Source organism: Coccinella septempunctata, chromosome 5, assembly GCF_907165205.1.
Source record: "Coccinella septempunctata chromosome 5, icCocSept1.1, whole genome shotgun sequence".
NCBI classification, from domain to species: Eukaryota; Metazoa; Arthropoda; class Insecta; order Coleoptera; family Coccinellidae; genus Coccinella; species Coccinella septempunctata.
Window position 1 is genome coordinate 36,783,231 of NC_058193.1, and position 24,417 is coordinate 36,807,647.

The 24,417-nt window shown below is 37.6% G+C and overlaps 1 protein-coding gene across 2 annotated transcripts in view; it reads left to right on the forward strand.

Moving 5' to 3' along the window:
* LOC123313507 (alpha-2C adrenergic receptor) overlaps positions 1-10,702 on the forward strand; it is a 128,450-nt gene extending 117,748 nt beyond the window's left edge. Inside the window, exons 2-5 of one of the 2 annotated variants that reach the window (XR_006537745.1) lie at positions 5,562-5,764; positions 7,106-7,316; positions 9,501-10,200; positions 10,246-10,702. Coding sequence is in view for 1 of the 2 variants with exons in the window: in XM_044898421.1 (XP_044754356.1) it covers positions 5,562-5,764; positions 7,106-7,316; positions 9,501-10,112 (1,026 nt within the window). In the remaining variant the exon portion in view is untranslated. Of the gene's footprint in view, positions 1-5,561; positions 5,765-7,105; positions 7,317-9,500 lie in introns of both variants that reach the window. The other variant, XM_044898421.1, reaches the window with a different exon arrangement.
* The last annotated feature ends 13,715 nt before the right edge of the window (positions 10,703-24,417 follow it).

Here is a 24,417-nt window from a genome sequence, read left to right on the forward strand (position 1 = left end):
TCTGTGCTTGATTTGAAAACGATGTAGATTTCTAAAACCGAATTGTTACTATGGATGAGACTTGGGTACATTTCTACGATCCAGAAACAAAGCAACAATCGTTGGAATGGCGACACTCTGGTTCTCCAAGACCTAAGAAGTTTCGTGTCCAAAAATCTGCTGAAAAAAGTCTTGCTTCCGTTTTTTGGGATTGTCATGGAGTAATCATGATTGATTTTTTGGATAAGGGTAGAACAAAACCGGAGATTACTATTCGACATTATTGACCACTCAACGGGAAAAAATTAAAGAGAAAAGACGCGGAAAGCTATCCAAAGGAGTTTTGTTTTTGCAGGACAAAGCCCCTGCACACAAATCTCATGTTGCCATGCAAAAAATTTGTGATTTAGGATTTGAATTACTAGAAAACACCCCTTATTCACCAGACTTAGCACCATCCGACTTTCATCCCTTTCCTCAACTGAAAAAAAGTTTAAAACGTCATAAATTTTGTTGGTACTAAATTCTATACTATACTGATGATGATTTAATGAGCTCAAAACAATGGCCACCAGTTACAGGTGATGATTTCGATCCTTCAGAAACCTCAGCATCTGCGAAATCGCCTTTTCGCCGTAATTTACTACGTTCTTTTCCGGTTTAACCCCAGCAAGAACCCTATTTATATCACCCGTCCGCCTTACTACAAATTGAATTCCCCGCCAGCAGATCCTCCTTATCAATCTCCTTCTCCACATTCCCAATAACCCACCTACTCCGGACTAATTCGTTCTCATTACCCGGCCAGGAGTCAAAGTTCATCTTTTTCAGCACATAAACTTCCGGAAGCCGAAAACAAAGGACGTGGCTATAGAAAAAAAGGCGCGTAGAGTTCTAGGGCAAAGAACAAAGGATCTATTTATCTGGAAAGGATCCGTTTTCATCGAGTTTTTCATTTCGATATATAGGACAGGGACATCGATTCCATCTCTTCCTTCTCCAGATATAATAACCGGATTCCTTCCTCCATCACGGAAATATATACTTGGCGCAGTCTGCGAGAATATTGGCTGCTATAATGTGAAAAAGGGACCGGAGTCAGAAAGCGGTCGACACTGGGTTATTCTCAAGGTATAAGATATTGGCTCTGGATGGACCTTTTTGTGGAATTATGCGTTTCGAATTTCTGGCCAAATTTACCGCCCTCGTCAATGGCAGGTTGCAAAAAAATCTGGGGGTTTTTCTCACGCAGCCGGCTCCATAATGGACGTTTGCTGCTTCTACTTTCGAGGCTTAGACAATGATGTGTGCTGATGAACGTCCAACGTTTCTGGAGAATGGATTATATGAAATTTTATCCTTATGATGGCCTGCCGGATCTCCTGTCGAAGAAAGCATATATATTTCAAGTCCATTTATCAAATGAATGGTTGTCATGCAATAACCGAATGAAATGGAAAAATTCATGCCAAAATGTATGCAGAATAATTCTGCCACTTTCCATTATCATTTTCCAAGATTCAAAGCGAGAAATTCTAGTACACAACGATTGTAAAAGAACTACAGTTTGAAGACAAAAAGTCACACAGTTGTGAAACAATTCCGAAGTTATCTTTCTTGGAGATCTGAAGCAACTGTATCACTCTGTAAAAAGATTCTAAGCATACTTTCCTCTCATAACCTCAAAAATGAAGCACTTCCAACAACTAACTATCTCATTACGATTCTTCACAACGGTTGTGTTGACCAATAGATCATAAAAATAGGTATAAGTCGAGAATTTCTACCCTATTAAAACGTATGTGCCTGAAGAATTTCATTTTATTCTAGTACGAAAAGGCCTATGTGAAAATGGAGTGATTAAAATAAGTTCTTTAGCTCCAGAACAATAACAAGGACGTTCGTATAATCTTCCAAGGTTATATTGCTTTTTTCATGAGGTTGTTATGATTCCTCTACGACACTTTTTTATCTCATCTTAAAAGAAAATGGGGTTGGAAAACAGGGAGACAATGTAGCACATTACGCCTTAATTGTGATGTATAGTTTATGGTATAATGAGAAGGATTATACCAACTATCGATAAAAATGTTACAGTGTTCATGGTGAATTTTTCCTTGCCCTTTATAGCTAAAGTATTCCGAACTGCATTACTTCTTGTTCAAAATTTTCTATATATTTCTCAACATGCTGAACTGAGATTCGTATTAGGCCAAAATGGAATTGAGTTATTGATTACTCATTAAGTCATCATTTGTTCTTTCTGAATTGAATGAATTAATACTAACACGCATGTTATTTAATAAACACATGCTATCACGCGATCGTGAACAGCTTATTTATCGTTTTCCAGCAACAAGTGAATAGTTTTCCATTTAGGGCTAACCTACACACTACGATTTTCTTTTCCCTCCTCTTTGAGCTATATTTAGGGTTCATTTATGAGTTTTTTCAAAGAGAAATCGAAGTTTATCAATCTCTCTTCAAGTAGTCCAATCCACTTTCCTCTCAAAACAATGCTTATCTTCACGACAGATTTGAAATCTTCAAATTTCGAACAATGACTGAAATATGGCTCAAACTTGATCATGTTGAGACTGAAAACTCAGACAACATTGCAATTGCTCATCACATCACAACTTATTTGCCAGCATTGAAAAACATTTTCGAAGATTCGATTGATTTTCCTAATTTCTCCATCCAGTTCACAACATACCAATTCTTCATCTCTACTTTTTCAGCATATTGGAATGTCATGCGGATCGTACGAATATTTCATGGACGTAAACTAGGTATGACAGCATAACTCAAGCTGCGAATACTTTCGACAATGTACATTTCAGCGTAGATATTGCAGATATGTTGCTGATGTAATGCTGCTAATAAATCATCGACAGATATGTGCGATTGGTGCAACTGATGGACGTGTTGTATTCGATATTTTCTGGTTAGCGGCAGATCTGCGTGTCGCACTTGCATTCACAGACTGCAATCTGACTGTAACGATGCACTATCGAAGGGGTTTTACTGGACTTTCTGACTGGGCTATGCATTACAGATCACTGTTCAATTAAGGAAGATCCTGCACTCATTTTATGGAGTAGGATCATATAATAGATTCGTCTGAGGAAACTCCTAGATGGATTACAGTGAATTCTATGACACCAAACGTCATCTGTCAAGATCTCAATGGATTATTCATTAGTTTTCGCTGAAATCTGAGTTTCTCCAATCAAATCCTTATTTTCTTATCTGTGTTCCTTGAAACCACCCATTTGTCACAGATTTCAAGGATACCAAGTTGCCTTTCATTGTTTCCAAGCGGCAGAACATCTCACTTTCTCCTCTCGTCAGAGATAAATGAAATAAATAAATAAAAATCTCCTTGCTTCCTTGTGTCAATTTTGTTCATCTCCATTTTCGCCCTGCATTCCGCGCTCTGCTGATTTATATCGGTGTAGGCTTTGGAAAGCGGAATAAATGGAATTTTGAGATACATAAATGCTTTTCGAATTGCCTCAGATGTGATTTTTTCGCTCGTTCGTTGTTTGTTTCTTGGTCCTCTTCTTCCGAACGCCATGTTCGTGAAGGAAGCGTTTTGAAGACAGGACTGTACCTTATGTCCTTATCGGTTAATTCTGCAGTGATTTTGTTAGTTTCATTTCGAATATTCACGTTGTCACTGTTGATTAGAAATCAGAGAATGTGTGAACTTGTTTGCAGAATTGAGAGATCAACTTATAGAGTTACAAAATGTGTAGGTACTGGAAGCTTTATATTTGTAATTCTCTCTTCATGAAAATAGAAGAAGAGGTGATGCAGGGGGCGTCAATTCAGTGATTGCAATGCAATATGCAATTCAATGCCAACTGCGATGTTTAAATGACTCATAAAGACCCTGAATATAAAATTCACTCATTAGAGTGGTCATAAAAAAGAGGGAAACAATTCGTTGCTTGTTCTGTGTGTAGATCACCGTTCATATTCGAGAATTATTGACGTTCATTTTATCTTATGTCCCTGATGCATGTTTTATAAGTTTTTGTATGGCGTTTTTTCGTACAGCTCATAAATCAGGGCATTATTCTGCAGAGGCATCCGTGCATAATTCGCCCTGGATTTTAAAAACCGGTGCAGTTTCTCCGCAAACCAAATGCGACGTTTTACATCCAGCAGTTATTTCCCGGGAAGTATCACATTCGCGAAATATAACCAGCAGTTTTATACGCGACTTTTACGAGCTTATTTATAAAGTTCCATTATCATTTTATGACACCGACACGTAGAAATGCACAAGGCGGGCGTGTTCATCCGTATGCATTATTAAATTGGTTTAAATTCACCTGCATAATCTGAGCATACGAATACGTACATGCATATGGGGAAAAGACTGGTCCGTATGGAACAACCCGGTCGAATGAGACATATTCCATTAAGCTTTTCATGCCTTTGAAACGTCCTTTCGGGCCAGAAACTTGTTAACAAGATTGAAGCGCTTTAATTCCGTCTGTTTCGGCAGATGTGGATGTTTTATTCACTCCATATACAGAGCGTGGAATTTTCCGCCACTTTTATATCTTCAATCCCCCTCCAATCTATCCCTTTCATATCCAGCATTGCTGAGGGTTCCCTTATGAATTTGGTCTCACCTTAGAGCGAAATAAACCAAGAATATTTTCACAAAAAACGAGGATTAAAAATATATATTTATAGCAAAACACAACAACAATCTTGACAAATTATTAAACGCACATTAAATGATAAAGTTTACTTCCTGTGTTAGATTATAAGGAGCTCATGAAATGTTCATGATAAAATCGGCTCTGGAGCTCAATTATGTTTGTTCAAAAGCGTTTTTATGCCACCACAATTCTATCCTTCGAATTTCATATGAAGTGTCAAGCTTTAGGAAGGTTTCTGCGATAAAATTATCATCAAATTACAAAGGTTCTTTCATCTTACCTACAATGGGGAGAAAACTGAAACCGACTCTATTAATTCTGTCAATTATCAATCTATTCATCTATAAATTTCCTACTTGAAGACGAATTTCCAACACTTGACCCTTCCTATAATTTCCTGTTGGAAAAAATATCGAACTGAGCAAAAAGCGAGGAAACTCTTCCGGAGTAAACGTAAATACCATAGTTTCAGGCAAGAATTTATAACCAAATAAATCATCCACATGAAACCGAATGTTCAGCACAGTTCCTTGAATAGGATACAGGGCTATACGTCTTGTTTTATCGAATAACTTACGACATAAAATACTTCGTGGCTTTTCCGCATTCGATGTTTGAAAATCTGGAAATAATATGTTTTCCCGTCAGTCAGGATCGCTTCAGAAATGGGAATTTCCCCAAAAGAGAGCAGGGTAATCCTGTTCATTCGAAGAATGAAGTTGCATAAGGGTGCTTATATTTTGTCTTGTGGTTCTGTACAAGATTCTTATACTTCACAGCTTTGCTGCATTTCGTTCGAGTATGAATTCATCAATCAATTTCGTATTCTCCACTAATATCATTAATTTAAATAATTAAGAAAACCTGAAATATCGCTCATAGTGGACTTTTTTTTTTCAGCTGAGTGAAGAACTGGGATACGTGCTGTATTCTGCTCTTGGCTCTTTCTACATCCCATCCTGCATAATGGTGTTCGTTTACATAAGGATTTATTATGCAGCCAAGGCAAGAGCGAGAAGGGGTATAAGAAAACCACCTCGAAGGCAACCCCAAGATGCTGTTACAAGTTTCACGAACACAGCTGGGGATTCCAAGAATGGAAGGTAATCTATCATTTATTAGTGAATAATCGATTTATGGATAGTTTCAATGGAAGCTACTAGACTCTCAATGATTCTAATGAATATTTCTGAGAATATTTATTCTGATAAAAGTAGACTAGGCAGCTACACTCTTTGAAATTCACTCGATCGAAGTCCTTTGCCACAAATTTCAACCTATGATCAATGAAATGATAATTCTTAGAAATACAACAACGAATATGGAGCCTCTCAACATAAGACATAAAAAATACCATTTGCTAAGCTCATGCACCTTCCAAATCGTATTTTACTAGCCGTTCTATATAGACCGAATCATACTACTATTAGTATGATTTTCTTCTTAATTTTCCGAATCTTCTATAGCAGATTGCAACCAGATCTGATTTTCAATGCCAAACAGTGCTGAAAGAAGTATCTATGCTTTCTGGCAACCGTTCATCTCTTGAGTATGTGAATCAGACTGATTTTACCGATATCGTTAGTTTTTTTTCCACAAAATATTCATATTACTATGTGGATTTATGAAGGAATAGATAAATGTCTTCTGTCTACTTTCAAGGGCGGAATATGAGTTTTTGATATTGAGTGTGAGACTCATTCTGCCATTTCTGACCGACTTCCAAGTTTATCATCTTTTGATCAGGAAGTTTCCGAAACAAGCCTCTCTAATGATGCCCAGGAATGGGCCAGATTCAAGGTAACTGATCGATGAAGAGTTAATTATAAGGATCCCCTTGAAAGTGGGGAGTACCTCGTTTCTGGAAGGGAAATAGCTAAGTGCATCCGAGTTGTTTTGAACTTAGTTTGGAATTTATTGGAGTTCACTAATGTTCAGAAGAGGATTAGGTAATTGCAGGAAGAATTAGCGTTTAGCAAACAGATTTCGGTTCTGCAGACATTACTTCGTCCAGAATTTGTCGCTGAGTTGAGTGAGAGTTTCATTTTGTTAGTGGTTGGAAGGCACAGTTGTGAGGAATTCTAAAAAGTTTCAGGAAGAGTTGAAATTGTACACGAGACGCGTGAAAGTCTTCGAAAGCATGTGGTTTGTTTTATTTCACGATTCAAGTCACTTTCTGTTGATGAAATTAGGTTAGGTCATTTCATAACGATTATATTCTTGAAAATAGGACATTTAAAAGGTTGTTACAGCATTGGTGACGATGCAAATTGGTGCATGCGCTAGTCTTAGAGCTTGTTGTCTCCAATCAAATTCAAAAGGTAATTACACTAAGAAGATGTTGCGGTGTATGAGTTGAATAGCAATTTTAACGAACAAATCTTTACGTCTTTCGAGACGTGATGACGCTCTGCTTGATGAGAATATAGTCCTTTTTGTTTCAGCACGAGGGAGGCCCCAGCGGCTGGCTCTGTAGACAGAAACAGCAACACATCACCAAGGGACGGTGAAAGGCAAATTGCCACCATAGAGTCCCATCCACGACCCATTCCAATCCCCACCGTTACTTGTGATTTAGCCTCCGACATCTCCACCAGCGATCAAGGAGAATTAGCCAATAATGAAGGAATAGACTTACAGAAAGATACCTTGCAGGTTAGTACGCTTCCTCCTTCAAAACTACCTTCGTTTTCGATCGGAGAAGAATCTTCATCAACTCCGTCGAAAGTTTCACCGCCCCGGTTCAAAACACGAAGAAAGGTTGGCCGCTTCTGTTTATTGTGGGAAGGCCAAGTTTGGACAGTTCAACGAAAAACTCTAAGGCGTGATTGGAAAAGTTTAAGGGAGGAAGTACGTACAGACGATCGGATTCGATAAAACATCGCCCGTCATTTTCAGCGCTAATTTCTTCGGAATAATTCCTGGAGTTCCGTGGCTTGCTCGAAGTTATTTTCTGGGATTCAGAACGTGTAGACGTAGATGACAAAGGTCGTTGAGGGAAATTGACTTTATATCTTCAGGGGAAGAATGGAAAAATTCGCCGAGTTTGCCACGTGAAACATTGTCATCTCTTCTAGCTTTTTGGACATCTATACTCCATTCACTTTTATTTTAGCACTCGGTTGGCCATTTGAATTTTACATTTCACTCTGTATAGTACGAAAATGTGGGGTTATGACGCTTGTCAAAATATTTTTGGGTTTTAAATCAACGCTATGTTGCCCGTTCTACGTAAAAGTTTCTGTTATTACGTATTTTATCACAATGTCGAATCTCTTCGGAAAATATGTGACGAACATAATTGAAGTTTATACGAACTGATTGAAGGCATACCAAATCCAGTTATTTGCATGGAAAATACAAGAGATCAATATAATATCATAATATATGCACTAACTTGAGGAGAGTTAATGTTCGTTATCTTCTTTGGCTAAAGTTTGAATACGTTACATCATTTGTAGATTTCCAAAATATTAACCCGAAGATGCATATGTTGCAGTGGTTGGGAATGGGTATCTCCCGAAGGAATTAACAGATAATTACAAGAATGTTAAATTCTTCAACAAAAATCATCTTGCATCAGTATAAGTAAAAAAATTAAAGCAAGTTTCAAGTCAAGATAAATTTCAATTTTAAACATAAATTTCACATGAATAAACAATTAACAGGATAACTGGCGCGTATTTGTGGCTGTTCATCTTAATACTTGATATAATAATAATAATTAGGTATTTATTGGTACCTAAAGACATTTACAAAGTATAGGACAAGTCAAACGAAAAATCAGTTTTCGGGAACTTATTCCACGATGACATTCATCGAAAGTCCTGCAGTAAACTTTTCGTATTAATTCACTCAAACATAAAATTCTCAAATGCCACCACTTTTTTGGGTCTCCCAATAGAAGGAAATTCTTTGTCATCCTCTTCTTTCACAATCTTTCTGATTGTGGAAATATTCAGCTGAAATATAAGTCGTTTAGATTCAGATGAAACATTATATAAATTCTCTCTTACATTGAATATGTTTGCTATCGTCTGACGTATTGTGGATTCTAGAATATCAGGGTACAACTATTTGAATGAGCGGACCTGAATTCTAAATGGCACTTCCTGAAGCCCTATCTCTTTTTTCAATCAATATCGGCATTTTCCTAATAAAAATTGATATAAGTTGTGGCAACGGCGTTATGACATTAACGACATTTCATGAGTGCCAACCTTACTCCGTTCTACTTAAAAAAACTTGAGAAAATTATTTCAAGACCAACCGACTGCTAAAATAAATATGAATGGAGTATATGTAATTTGTTTTTGATCTTCATAGAACTGAAATTTTCAGAACACAGATATTCTCGCATTTAAGTCTCATGCAATATTGAACAGAATCTTACCAAGTACAAAATTTGAATCAGTGCAATTTTTAACATATTCGATACATAACACTCGCTGACCATGGTTTAATTCGCATTTGACCTTGCTAGGGCGACACAACTCCTACCTCGACGACAATGAAACACATTGATGGCCTCTTTATTTGATGTTAGTATTCCAAAGCTAGCAAGATCTCCAGGATACTTGGACCTTAAGTCAATTAAGCATAGAAGCGAGAGATGCTTCAACAAGTCCTACCATATCTTTTACCATAACTGTGTCAATACATGGAGCGGAATTTCATCAGTAGCTTGGTGAAAAGCATGCTGAGGAAATGCAAGTAACCTTCTTGCAGCCAGCTTAGACTGATTAAGAGCTTCAAATTGCAACGTCATATTGCCCAAGTGTCCTTTAGGTTTAGTCAGTATAATTTAGGGTTACAGCTATTTATAGAATCAATTTCCAGGTATTTCCATCCGCCCAAGTGGTCCGTAGTTCACTCTCGCAGTGTCAGCTGAGCGGATCGACCTTATCAGTCAACGGCGAACTGCAGCAACAAGCAGCAGCAATTGCTAGGACTCGACAACACTCCATGGGCATCGATACGGACATGGTGAGTGAGTTCGATCCGAGCAGCTCCGATTCGGGCGTGGTTGCGAGGTGTACTGTAGTGAAACCCCTCAAACTGAGACTGTGCAAGCCGATATTCGGCCGTAGGACCCCCAAAAACCGCAGATCGGAGGGTAAGAAGCTAAAGAACCACAGTGAGGAGATGATAGTGGAACAGGTAGTGCCAAAAGTGCAAAAACCTCGCGATCCGGAGAGGGAGAAGCGGAGGCTGGCGAGGAAGAAGGAGAAGAGGGCCACGCTGATCCTGGGGCTCATAATGGGCTCCTTCATCGCCTGCTGGCTGCCCTTCTTCATCATGTACATATTGAGGTTAGCCTACGACATACCGAACATAGCTTTCTTGACGGCGTTCTGGCTGGGTTACATGAACTCGGCCTTGAATCCGGTCATCTACACCATCTTCAACAAGGATTTCCGAAGGGCGTTTCGAAGGATTCTGTTCAAGTGATGTTTAGCCTACGTGTGCTGCTATGAGTGCGTCAGTCGTAGGATACGGACTGCGCAGTACCGCGGTGCACCAAGCATGTTGTACAGACGTTAGTTTTTCTAAGACAATCTTGAGTCCACTCACTTTCGGTTAGTTTTAGATAGGAAATTTTGTGGGCAATGCAGACTCCCTATTCTACATTCCTAATTCGAGAAGTACATAATCAAATTTCGAATAATATTGCATATGTTGGAGATTAGAGTAGCAGAAAGAATTATAAGCGAGAAAATACGTCGACTAAGATCAATTTTGACAATCCAAATACTAGATAAATAGAGTCTTCTTATCCTGAATCAACTTCACTCAAAATCTGTGAGTACGTGACTATAAATCCTGAAAATCTAATGGTTCATTGCAATATCAGCCATTCTGTTATTCATATCAATTCCGTGATCATAAAAACTCTTTCAACAATTTGACAAATGACTTTTCAACTCATATTATGTGTGAACTAGTCATCTTCAATTTTAAAATCAAGGGACGAGGTAAGTTACCCCTTATTAAGTCTGCTTTCTGTCTCTATTCACTCCACACAGCTATAGAGTCAGTGTCAGCTGACATGGTCCAAAAAGAATGGTGAATGGAAATAATATTTCTCATCATTCAATTGGTCATTTCATAACACCGCCCCAGGAATACTCATTTGAAGAGTAAATGGGTACTATTGTAGTTTAATATCAGCAGTAGGTCACTGAATTCTTGGACTAACTCATTGCACAAACGTGAGAGTGAACCTTCAATATAATACTATTTGTTACAAGCTATCGAAATATGCTTTCGGCAAATCTATTGAAAGTGGTCTTAGAAAGTAATTATGTATATTATTATACAACTAGAAGAGACTCGCTCAGGTCAAACACACTGTACTTAAAAGAAGTTATTTCAGCTCATATTGATGAGAAAATTGTTTCAATTTTCAAAAGAACCAATGATAAACGCAAATATTTCTGCTCAACCTACTTCTCTCCCGAACGAATATTTGATCAAGACAATATTATCCCTGGACAAAATGTGATATAATTAGGAGTCCTCATTGTCCACCTCGGTTTTTCAAACTTCATTCTTCACTGTAAATTTCCACGAAAATCTCATATTCCAATAACATTCGACCTAAAATTTAAACTAATTCAAATATATAAATAAACTAGTCGAATTAGTACGTTGAACGTTTGAAATCATAGGTTAGATTCCTTGAATAATTTATTTTCGAAAATCTGTAGGAGAAACACTTAGTGTGTCATAGAGGAAAAGGCATATCTTATTTATATAATTGAAAAACGTGTTACATATTGTAAAAAGGTTCTTATGCACCGAATATGTTCAAAATTCTTTATCCTTTTAATCTTTTCCGATTCGAATACCGATAAGTTTTAAGAGTAAACTCATGAACAATAAATCAGTGACCAAGTATTTTCCTCTATTCTATTATGAATGCTGCCTTTCTGAATTTTTTGAATTCATTGTAAATACTGAGAAGAGTTGAAAGTTTATCGATTTCCTTATAGGTATATGTAGCTGATGAAGTACTAGAATTTTCGGATATGGAGCATATCCGAATTTTTGATATTGTTTGGATTTTCTCATTACTTCATACATACATGAGAATTTCGCATGTCTAATTTCTTGTGCTAGTTCGGATATTATTCAGCGAAACTTAAATTCGATGAAGCCAGGGTTTCAGGAAAATGAAAAAGTTGGTTAGAATCGAATTATGACACTTCTGATATAAATATTGAATTCTTTCACGAATTCTGACTTCGCACAGTTTTAGTTCTAAAAATCTCAAACAAAATATTTCACTAGAAATAACAATAACAATGTTTTCACGAGGAGTGAAATAAATCTCGAAATTAGCGAAAATAAAAATGAAATACTGTCACCCTCCTTACTCAAGAAATTGTTTTTCTCTCCATATCCACTAGAGAATTACTTCCATATATAGAGAGCAGTCATAATAAATTATTTTTCAGCATTTCCTTCCTCTTTTCGAGTGAGTCAGATACGTGATATGAATTATTCAGTTTCACGAGAATCCTTTCACGTAGTTCTCTCCAGCATTTATAATATATTCATCATAGTTCTTATCCTGATAAATACTGTCGTCCAACACTTAAACCACTTCGGCAGATCTTCAATTGATAAGAAAAACAATTCCAAAAGGTACAGGGAATTTTAATCAAGGGAAAAATGAGCGTTTTTCACGACAGCTATTTGAAAAAATACGCGTTCAGATATACATTCCAGATACGGTTTTTTTTCATTTCACAGGATGATTTAAAACGAAACGAAAATCCGGATGAACTGACATTGACAGGGCTTTCTTCAGGTGAAAAATCATCAGATAGTTTCAAACTATCTTGTAGAGGACGCTAGGTGTGTCCATTTCTTGCTCAATATCATAATTCTGAACCGTTTTCGAGATATTCGTGGTTTATTTAAGGAGTAGGCTTTTTTAGAATACCAGTTGCTGCCAATATCACCACTTTTAACTTTTCTGTCTCGTGAATTTGTTTAAGGAAAGTTCATTTCCAGTTTTCGTTTCGAATCACCCTATATACATAATTGAAATTTGTGGTATTTTCGTTAGTAGGAGTGATCGATAGAATACAAAGTGGATTATGTCTTGAATGATTTCTATTTGAGTAGATATTTTCGAATGTACATAATAAGTGTTGAAAATGGTTTATTCAGTACAAGAAATTAGACTTGTCATGGATATTTTTTCTAATGTAATAATTGACATGGAGCAATGACTACCACTGTGATAAAATAACGCTTTCATTCTGAAATTTAAACTATAAGTAATTTTATCCGAATAATATGATATATAAACCAATATTGTGTGTTTTAAAATAAATAAATCTTCGATGTCTACTACTGTACATATTAGAGAGATTTTGAATTTTTGTATAAAATCGTTAGCTATTTCAGTTGATGACCGTTGGAAAATGAACAGAGAGTACCTTTATAGCCTTCTATAGAGAACGATATTTTCTGATCAAACTCATTGTTCTGAACCAAGCTCAAAATTCTTACTTGTGGGATGAAAAATTACAATAGAGAGGTGAATATTTTCGGACTTGTTTCGAATTGAGAACAAAATTTCTATACTTATTCCTTAGGTGAAGTGTGAACCTCTGGATTTACGTGAAGCTGCGAGTTTCGAGAGACTTCTCTGAGATTATACGGAAACTCACTGATCATTTTCCATCTGCCATATCGTAAAATCTAACCAACCAATTTTATATATTATGAGAGAATCAGAAAAGGTGCGTACAGACAGAGGAAATTGCTAGTTATTAGAGATTAGACACCAATGCATCAATACCCCTGAAGACAGCAGATTGTGACATCTAACCTTTCATCTTCACTTAAAAACAATTTAAAAAAAAAACAGGGGAGATGATTCTGCCACTTTGCGCGAATAGTTTTCAGGGGAGGTCTTCCAAGAGCAGTGGGGCCCACATTTTCCCGTTTAACTCTTGCAACGAAACTATGGTGCTATTGTCTGCTAGCCGGTCCGCCGTGTGGACAAACCCCCAAAATCCAAACGGCCGACCGCACCCCCCCCAAGTGGCCCCGCTTTTTTGAGGGGGCGAATGCCTGAGCCCGCAGTCGCTCCCTCAAATAGCTCCTATCTTGTTACATCTATAGGCTAATTTATTGTTACGATTAAAAAAATTACAATTGAAACTATTACTGTCCCATATTTATGTGTGTACGTTCCCGTAACTAATAATGAAGTTATATAACTATTAAGATAATATGATTAATTAAACAATATGAATTTATCTGGCGTTTCATTATCCCTGGAGTCGTCGATGAACCTATCGGTTCATGGAAAATTTAAACCAAAGATAAAGATAACTTTCAACACCATCGCAAGTATGTGTAGCAATCAAGGAAAAATTCCACACATGCGATCGATAATGAGCAAGCTTTGTGATAATCCCCAAAAATATTTCGATTTTGGCCTATTCATAAGCATGTCCAATTGAAATATGGAACTAACCTAGTGCAGTACAAATTTCTAGTGAGAAATACACCAAAAATTTCTCACTTTTGTTTATATTCTACCTACCTAAGAACTTCTACTCCACAAGATTATTTAAAGAGTCACTAAAGACTGCTTCTCTTCAATTCAGATGTTAGGAATTAAATTTTTCACTAAAAGGAAAAATATTGATTTTAGGACCTATCCAACTTAGACCTATTTTGTTCACCTTAATCATATCTAACAAGTCCAAGTTAATCATTGGTTCACAGAATGTTTTGTCATAAAATTATAGGAATCTGTGATCTGTTCCATTCGGGACAAGCCTTATATAAATTCCGTAAGAGCTTTGAAGATCAGAAGGTTGAAAAATGTTCTTCAGTTTACATCCGACTCGAAATCATATCATTATTTGTTGCAAGTTGCCAGATTAACAAATCCCATACAAAAAATCAAAAACGCTAATGAATAAAAAACAAACGATCCATCCTCCAGGAAATCCTGATGATTGTTTTCGTATCGGAAAGCGCCTTCTCTCCTCTCTCACTGCGTCATATCCATCAAAACGTCCGATGGTGTTTCCTTCACCAAAAAAAAATGTTTCTTCCTCCCAAACCAATTTAGCCGCTGTCTGGGCAGTTATCGGTAAACTTGTATGTTCTTGTATCTACCGCCACCTCGGAAACTTCGTGAAAGGTGTTTTTCTCTCGGATAGAATTGTGTCAGAGGAATCCGGACAGTTTGTGGGAAGAATGTTGGCACTTCGGATACTGACAGATCAGCGATCATTTGACGAAATATGGACGTAATTAATTAAATTAGTCTCTGAACAGGAAGGTGGAAATTCACACAGAACTGAGTATTTTTTTCGTTGCTTATCCAAACAACTGAATTCGGAGGAAGCTAATTTTCATCTGTCAAGTGGATGAGAAGGTAAGTATTGAACTCTACTACCTATACATTCAAGGTAGATGATAGTAATGGTGAGTTTATGCAGAGTTACTAATATCAAAGGACCAATTTAATGGTAACTTTTTGCAGAGACCAATCTGATTAGCAGATGACGTGGACGTGATTGCTATCTGCACATATGAGCTTGGTAATAGATATTAGTTTATTCTGCATAAACTCACCATCATTTTACTAATGTAGTGGTTACGAGCCAGAGCATGAATTCAACCAGAAAAAAAAATAGACAAACTCTAGGAATTTAGACACCATCTATGATGCTCGATAATCATTCAACCCTTAAAATCATTATCGATAATATCTATATGATGATCATCCTTGATCTTGGCCACCATTGATCCTATTGAGCTCGATACTGATAGGCCATCAAATCTAGCCTTTCCTCATCTCACCTCATCTAATCACCAAACCCACATAATCTAACTCAACATTACCAGAAATAATCTAACCTAGCCTAACCTGACTTATTTTAACCTAGTCTAACCCTATACCAAACCCACTCAAAACTAACTAAACCTAACCTATTCCAATACAACCTAACCGGATCTCCGTCAAACTAAACCTTACCCAGCATAATCTAACCTATCCCAACCTAACTCATTCCAGCCTAGTCAAACCTAGGCCAAACCCAATCTAAACTAACTGAACCTAACCTATTCCAATACAACCTAACCTTACCTGAACTCCCTCTAACTAAACCTTACCAGACATAGTCTAACCTAGCCTAACCTGACTTATTCCAACCTAGTATAACCTAGACTAAACCCAATCTAACCTAACTGAACCTAACCTAATCCAATGCAACCTAACCTAACCTGATCTCCGTCTAACTGAACCTTACCAGACATAATCTAACTCAGCCCAACCTAACTCATTCCAACCTAGTCTAACCTAGACCAAACCCAATCTAAACTACCTGAACCTAACCTAATCCAATACAACCTAACCTAACCTGATCTCCCTCAATTATTCCTAGAAGGTAACTATAAATCGATCGTATATTAATGTATGAATGTTCACACGAAAAGTTTCAATCGAATTATTAATTGTCCGAAAGTTAGCATTTGTTCGACACGCATTTCCCATTTCAACAATCTGCCGGTGTTGTTAATCCAATCTTTAACCGAAGCTCACTTCATAATTTCCAGCTCTGGAGCCATTTAAAAAGGATCGGTTTCATGTTCCTCCCTCTCCCTTTCATCCATGGTCGATCCACCCTCACACCAAGTTCCGAATAGTTTGGGACGGAACACATGTAGTGCCATCCATCCCTTTCGGAAAGTTTGATGGATCGATTTCGGGTCTTCAACACCCCGTCCGACCTCCCGGACTGGAACACGTCCGGCCTAGGAGGAAGGGTCAGAACGTCAAGTCCGGGCGACTTATGTCCCAGAATCTATCATTACGACGTGAATTCGGGCGCCAGATATCCTGAATATTCGATTATATCCCTGGAAGCCAGCTCAGATCAGCGCCGCGGTCGGACTCCATGGCGGAATATTTAACATTGGGAAGTGGGGTCGGTGGCTAGGGGTTGATGGTTATCCCTGGGAAAACAAGGTGCAAATTGTGTGTAGGGGCATTTCTCCAGCGTCTCACAGGAGTGAATTGGATTAATTTGAGGTGGCAGACCTCAAGGAAGACTTGAAAGTCAACATTCGCCAGAGGTTTCCAACTTTTTTAAACATTTTGGATAATTCCAAGGTAGCAGTCAGCAGTTCGGTATGGAAGGGCTGTTTATCTTCCTTAGGGTCTGTGGTTTCTAGTCGGCAACATGATTTGGGCGAGAATTCATCGGAACTCTGCCATTTGGTGTCTTTTTTCTCAATTCGAAGTGATAGACCCTTGGTTTTCCGAGGAGAAGAATGTCACCGTCACAGTAACCAGCGTTTCGATGTTGGAAACCTTCCTACAGCCTGAACTGGAAAAATGGATGAAGAACACGATCTGGGTGATATTTGGTTCCAGCAGGATCGGGCTACAGCCCACACAGCTCGAATTTCATTTGCTGTTTTGGGACAGATGCTCCCAGGGCGTCTGGTCCCACTGGGGGAAGACGCTTCTTTGAAGCTGCCTTGAAGATAAAGTCTTTAAACATCAGTGTATCGCTGCTGACGGCCACCAACTTGAATACAAAAACTATATTTCCTACTGATTCACACTCGTCAATCGACTATGCAGCACTCTGTACATATTTCAAAAGGAAATTGGATTTTTCTGAAAGGAAGGCAGAAATTCGACATCCTCAACTTTGACGAGCAGTTTATAATTCAAGACCAATGACAGCCGAATATATTAGGGTTTACCTTTTCTGCCCGAGGTCAACGCTGAATCCAAATATGATAAAACTGAATAGAAGCTGCAGATAAATCAAATGAAAACCCCCAAACTCGAACTGAATTGATGCCACAGGAAAGGATATAAATCGAATCTAGCCAACCCAATTTCCATTCCGCCGTTTGAATAAACATTCAGTTCAGCTAACGAACACACAACTTCTCTTTGAAAGCTCAGGTGTTTAGTATTGTGTTTGTTCTATTTTAATGAGTTTCCGGACAGCACCTATCATAATTCCGTAATAATTCACGGGCGATAGTTTGTTAGTAATATATTCAAACTGTTTGGGTTGGGTTATAATACGGGTGGGAGTTTGGAACGTTCAATAGTTGATGGCTGAAGAGTGGTATGGGAGGAAGGGGAAACCTGCTGAAGTTAGGTCCCGAAAGATACTATTAGGTCAATCTTGAGGGAAATGGGTATGTAACTTATGGGAAGAAGGATGTTTACACAAGGGGGGCTCTAGTGAACTATTTCGCTTTAGAAGTTTGTGACGGAAGTTAGATGGGTAAAAAGAGAAGGTGCTTAAAGCAATGTAGGCAACGCCCACGCCATCCAAAAGTTCCACGGTTCATTTTTAGCCTTAGAAAATGCCGAAAATGCACGAAGCCGTAAAAATTAACCGGGAAGTGATCGACACTGGCTGCCTGAAGAATTTCCCAGTAATAAACGGGCAACGCCACATGAATTTTAATTGTCGCCGCACCGAATAGAATCAACATTTTCGCACACAGTTTGGGCAACTTTCGTAATTACGTTTCCACTTCTGAACCGAGAAAATTCGATGGAAACTAAATGAGGAATATAATAAATGAATATGGAAGTTGCGCGTCAGTGTTTGCCAATGTGTCACGCGTTGTTTATGGAAATTTCGAAAGCCAGCTGCTCAGAGGCACACCCGAATATTCTAACCGCATTTGCATCAATAATAACTGCCACTTCATTTAATCTGAATGGCAAATAATATCGCTCACATGCAGTGAGAATGCCTCGGCTATTCTGGGAAATATGTTCCTTGGGGGGTGACAAACTGGGAATTGAAAAATACGACCTGGCATCTACAGGTTGCTCGAGGAACAGAGCGAGATGTTGGAAAAGCTCTATTTAGGTCTTTCTGAATGTGTATTAATGGGGTTGACGAGTTTCAATTATGCTCGAGAACTCTTGGTTCTCTTTGCTACTAATATAACCATAAACGCCTCTAGCTTACTCTCAAAAAGTTATCAGATCTCATGTAGAGCCAAGCTTCTCACCCTACACCCCCTAAAACGAGTTGAGCAGTTCAAATACTTGGAAAGCTTCATAAATACTAGGACTGACCTGGACACGGAAACACAACCATATTAATTCGGCATCACGGGCATTCTGGAGCTGAAGGACAGAGTGTTTCAAAATTACAACCTCAATCTGAAGACCAAGACAGCTGTTCACAAAGCAGTGGTCCTACCAACGCTTCTTTAAGGAAGCGAAAGCTGGATGCCCTACAGGCGATACATCAAAGAGCTTCAGCAAACGTAACAACGTCATCTAAGACAAATAATGCACATCAAATGGTTCCACAAAGTTGCAAATGCAGAAGTCTTGCAGCGCACGAGTTGTACAACAATTGAGACTCAAGTAACGAGGGCCCGACTCAGATGGAGCGACCACATTCTGAGGATGAAAGGCACAAGACTCCCCAAAATAGCTCTGTATGGCGAATTCACAGAGGAGCTCGGAAACCAGGAGGCCAGTATAAGCGGTTGAAGGATATACTGCATCAATCCCTAAAATCAGTTAATGCCAATCATAACTGGGAACAACTAGCGTTAGACAGATCGCAGTGGAGGTCTTTGATCCACAGTTATAGTGGAGACTCGAGAAGAATACAGCGGCGGCCAGATCTGGTTGGTGACTATCCATACCCAGAGTGTGGAAGGATCTGTAGGTTACGGTTGGGTCTCTTCAGTCACAGGAGGGTCCATAGTCAATATTCCATATTCAAATTGCAAACTTGTTTCTGAGGTATTCAAATTCACTAAACAGGGACAAATGCATAAGATGCTCCATTATTTCCGAAGTGTGATAATTCCTTCAGCTTTCCAATGCTTGAGCGACGACAGCAACTGGTAAAAAACGGATAGAATCCAGACCTCGTTTCGAATCGAACAACGTCTCCCAAGGGAAAACATTGATTCGATAGTTTTGTTATTCACTTTCCACCCTGATCGGGTTATCCTGAATGGGTGTAAGGGAATGTTTTACAACTCACTTCAACTGGACGACTCACATTATCCTCAAACGATCAAGATGGTTTTATCACCGCAATTTAGAGGAACATGTTTGCATTCTATCCTATCAGATTGAGCATTTAATGTTATCCATTCCATATCCTCTTGGAAGGATGTATCTTCTGAGAAACAAAAATTGTTCTTTTGGCCCTCATCTGGTACCAGAGATAGCAATATTTTGAACATCATAAAATTTATTCTGGAGAGAACACAATGTGCTCTCAGTCTGAATTTCCTGAAGATTATAACACACGAACTGATGCTTGAGATTAGAGTCCAAGAAACAGATTAAATCATGTCACTTCAAGCATCAGCTTCTTTTCATTATTTTTGGAATTACTCCTCTTCCTGAATAAATTTCTTCATATTCTCCAAAAATGGTTTGAAAAAATCTGTGCGAACTGCAACACTTCTTTTCGAGAAGAACATACGATCCCAATAACATAAAAACCACACTGAATCCCTCCAAAATCAACGAAAAGAATGGCACAGGCCCGCTCTGAATAATTAATCAATGAAAATTGATTGCTTCTTTGAAAGCCTCCAAGTAGACCCGACGGAAGGTCGACTCGAGTTAATCAACTCCATTCTATTACGCTGCTTGATTGATTTGTGGCGTATAGGATATTGATTAATAGGCATTTCGCGGTCAGATAATTTGGTGCTGCAAAACCTCCTCGGCCTGGCCTACTAGGGCAACAATAAATTACTTGCAGACCCCTTTCACGATATATTTACCGAATTAGGTCTTATATAGGGAAGATGCTCCGGTTCTAGGTCAATGCAGTTAGCCCATGAATCGTCCAGTTGGTTGGAAGATGAATTGACGCATCACTGAAGAAGCTAGCAAGCCGCTGGATAATGATCGTCCCAAACTACACTGATAAAATTGTGGGAAATGAAAAACGTTGTATAGGTACTGATGTGAAGTGTCTACATACGGTTAACTTTCCTGCGAGTAAGTAACACTGTGCAGACAACAGAGTGGAGAAATGAACAAAATTAAGATTCTTCTTCATAATCATATGGGAATCCAAAAGTAAGTTCTGAAAGTTTGAGAATATTTCACGAAGTTATTCAAATACGCAATTCAGAAGATAGCTCAGGCACACAAAGAATATAAATACCACGATAACGATATGGTGCTCTAAAAGAGAGCATAAATACTTCATTCCTATCTACCCCATTGTTCTGTATCGCATAGTCCATGAACGCAGAGATGAATATGCCATCGTAATGTCCCGATATAAAACCCACCTACTTGTGTATCATCTGCAGTGTAAATAAAATCATTGTCCTGAAGGGGCCCTGCAATGTATTTCTTCTACAGTTGGAACCCCCAAGAGATGACTAGGCCGTTGTCTGAGACCGAGAGATGACAGATTCCGAGAGGCCTTTGTATGGGCCCTCCGAATATTTACTCGTTTGCCAAGTTTTACGAAGTTATATGAGCGGTGAAGAATGGCGGAGAACCGAATATCTTTTGTCTCCGTGGTATTTGGAAGCTGTATTGCTGGAGTTGCTGAATTCGGCGATTTAACGTTTGTAATTGCAGTTTCGGATCCTCAATCGTCCTGAAAATGTACGAAAAGATGGGATGTGTGGACTAAGATAAGCTAGCTATCACTATCTTCCGCAAAAATAGGTCAACTTCGAAAAGCTGTAGTTCTCAGAAAAATTGATGATTTTTTTGGTTATAGATTGGTTCTTTGTGAATCAAAAGAGCTATCTTTCATGCTCCTGTCGCGAAAATTATAGATTTTATGAATTTTTCCGCGAAGGTCTAATTTTCCTTCCGGTTATAGGTGATTTTTTTCTAAATTACGAGTGCTAGAGAAGAACGGATTGCAGCGTCTTGATCTACGCCTTTGATTTACTCAAAAAAACAAGTTTCATCCAAATCGAAGAAAAAAATTTTTTCTCGAAAAATCGAAATTTTGTCAAAATATGAAATTTCTCCTATTCATATGAGAATTTGTTTTTAGACTAATTCAACGGCGTAGATTACGATCCTGCTGTCAGAAAATTTTAAAAAAATTTATTTTCCGAGATATCGGCTCCGGAAAATCCGGAAAATTGGACCTTCGCGAAAAAAATCATAAAATTTAGAGTTTTCGCGATAGAGTCATGAAGAATGGCTCTGTGTATTTTCAAAGAATCAATCTATAACCAAAAAAACCAGCATGTATCAAAAATCATTTTCCTATTAGCTACAGCTTTCCAAAGTTGACCTATTTTTCTGGATTTTTCCGGTTTTAGTCGATTTCTTCCCAAACTAGGATAGCTAGGGAAAAACCAATTGCAGCATCGTAATCTACGCCATCGAATTAATGAGAAAACAGACTTTCATCGAAACCAAGGAAAAAAAAATTTTGTTGGGATTTTCAAAAAATCACAAAAAAAAATTTTTTTACTTTGATTTCAATGAATGTCGGGTATTTCGTTAATGATGGAGTAGATTACGAAACTGCAATCGCTTTTTTTCTGTTACTCCTACTTCTTGAAAAAATCGACTATGGGACTGAATATTTTTGGTTTGTCAAAATCGACACACTCTCCTTTGTTGTTTGCTCTTATGTGGAGCTCAACATCAGTAAAACAATGTGCAACAACTTAAAATATCCATAATTGTCAACAAACAATTCCCAGATTTCTGTTTTGAAAAAATCCAAATAGAAAATATTTCTTCTGAGCTTTCAACTTCTGATGCCGAGGAATGTAGTATCAAATGAAAAACACGAGCAACATAGCTACTGCGTGATATGATCAAGTTAACAATAGGTAAAATGAATGTGGCCAAGATATTTTTCGGAATGAAGAACTTCGTTGAATAGTTTTTTCATGGGCATATCACAAAATGAAATTAATCTTTGCTAACGGAACCAATTAACTATATTTCTCCCAGTTTCGCTTCTCCGTCCGAATTTCAAAGCGTAACAAGTATTCCATTTGAATAAACTGGTAAGATTTAATAAAAACACGTTTCAAATTAAACGTTCCAGAATTGAGAATTTAATTTAATTTTTCCCTCCCTTGTGTCCGCATCTCCAGCCACGCAAGAACAACGTTGTAGTCGAACTGATAAGGGTGGTATATTAAAATTCTTCAATTCATGAATATGCATTCTCGTGCGAATGGGTAGAACAGGGTGAAAAAAACAAATAACCCATATAGGACTGCGAAAATGAGCTCTCGTCTTGCTCAACCTGTTTGACTCGATAAAAAGGATGTTTTAATTTATGTTTCATATATTTTTCATTCGTACAATACGCCATTCACTTGGCTTTCATTCGAGGAGGGTCAGGACATTTTAATATCGCAATAAAAAGGAGTATGTATCTCTGTTAAACGAAGGGAAAATGAATTGAATTTTATTGCCGTTGAAATCTTCATACGAGGAAGACAAACAACATAGTATAGTCCGGTCCAAAATTACACGGAACGAATTCATAAAACAGTCTGAAAAATGCATTCTTGAATTTACCTTAAATCATTTATAGGTCAACATCAATATATATAATATATATCTATTAATTGTTGGTTATTAGCTAGGTAAATTGGTTTCCATCATCAATATTTGTGTTGAATTTCGATATAGATTATTCACAAATATTTGTCACTGAAAATAAACGATCGGTGTCTTTATTACCTATTATTTTCTTCAATAGCGAGTATCCATTCTTATCAAGAGTACTTGAAATTGCAGAATGGTGGATGCGAAAAATTGGGGCAATAATTTTCGAATTGTAAATCTACTTCAATTCAGAGTTTATTCGGTAAAAAATGTAAAAAATCAACGAATAAGGTTCCTGCTAGAATAAAGGTAGATTGGATGGAAAATTTTTATTTCATTTTATACCGATTACGATAAGTATTCCATATTTTCCCAAGCCTTGTTGAGGTACTTTGAAATTCTGATTCATCCCTGAAATTCTGACAATAATTGTGAAGAATAGCATTTGAATTCTGGCTAGACATAAGCATGAAAATTGAAGATAATATTTCTATAATTGGAAAGAATGACAAGAAATAAATGAAATCTAGTCATACAGACTGTGAAATGTATTGCTGAATTCATATGGAATCAATGTCAACCTCCACAATAATTCTAGTTGAGAGCACTTATAACCCATTTGATATCAATTTATTCCAACAACATAATCGCTGAAAATAATGTGAAATACAGGAATTCAGAAACAGTTAAAAGTTTTAGAATGTCATAACTGAATATGCACATATTTGAAGGTGGCAATGATTAACCAAAATTATCAGTGAATCTCGTTATTTTCATTAACATTCAAAATCAATCCTTAAATAATCTAAATAGTTGTCAATTAGAAAAACAAACTTCCAAATAAGCATTCCAATTGGATATTCGGAGATATACATGTGAGAAACATCAAAAATTTATTCAATATAACCAACAAACACATTAACAACTTCTTTTGAAATATTTATAATGGACATGACAGAAATATCCATCAACTTAATGAATTGATGTAATGGCCCTAGCAAACACTATCAATAATGCCGATACAGTGTCCGTCGAAATACCGAGTGATTTCTTGAATTATTTACCATCGACACTATGATAATTAGTGATGATTGATTTGGACAAACACCGTGACAGGACTATTAGAAGAATCTCGTTTAGGCGAAGACATATGGACAGCCGAATAAAGTATTTGTTTATTGA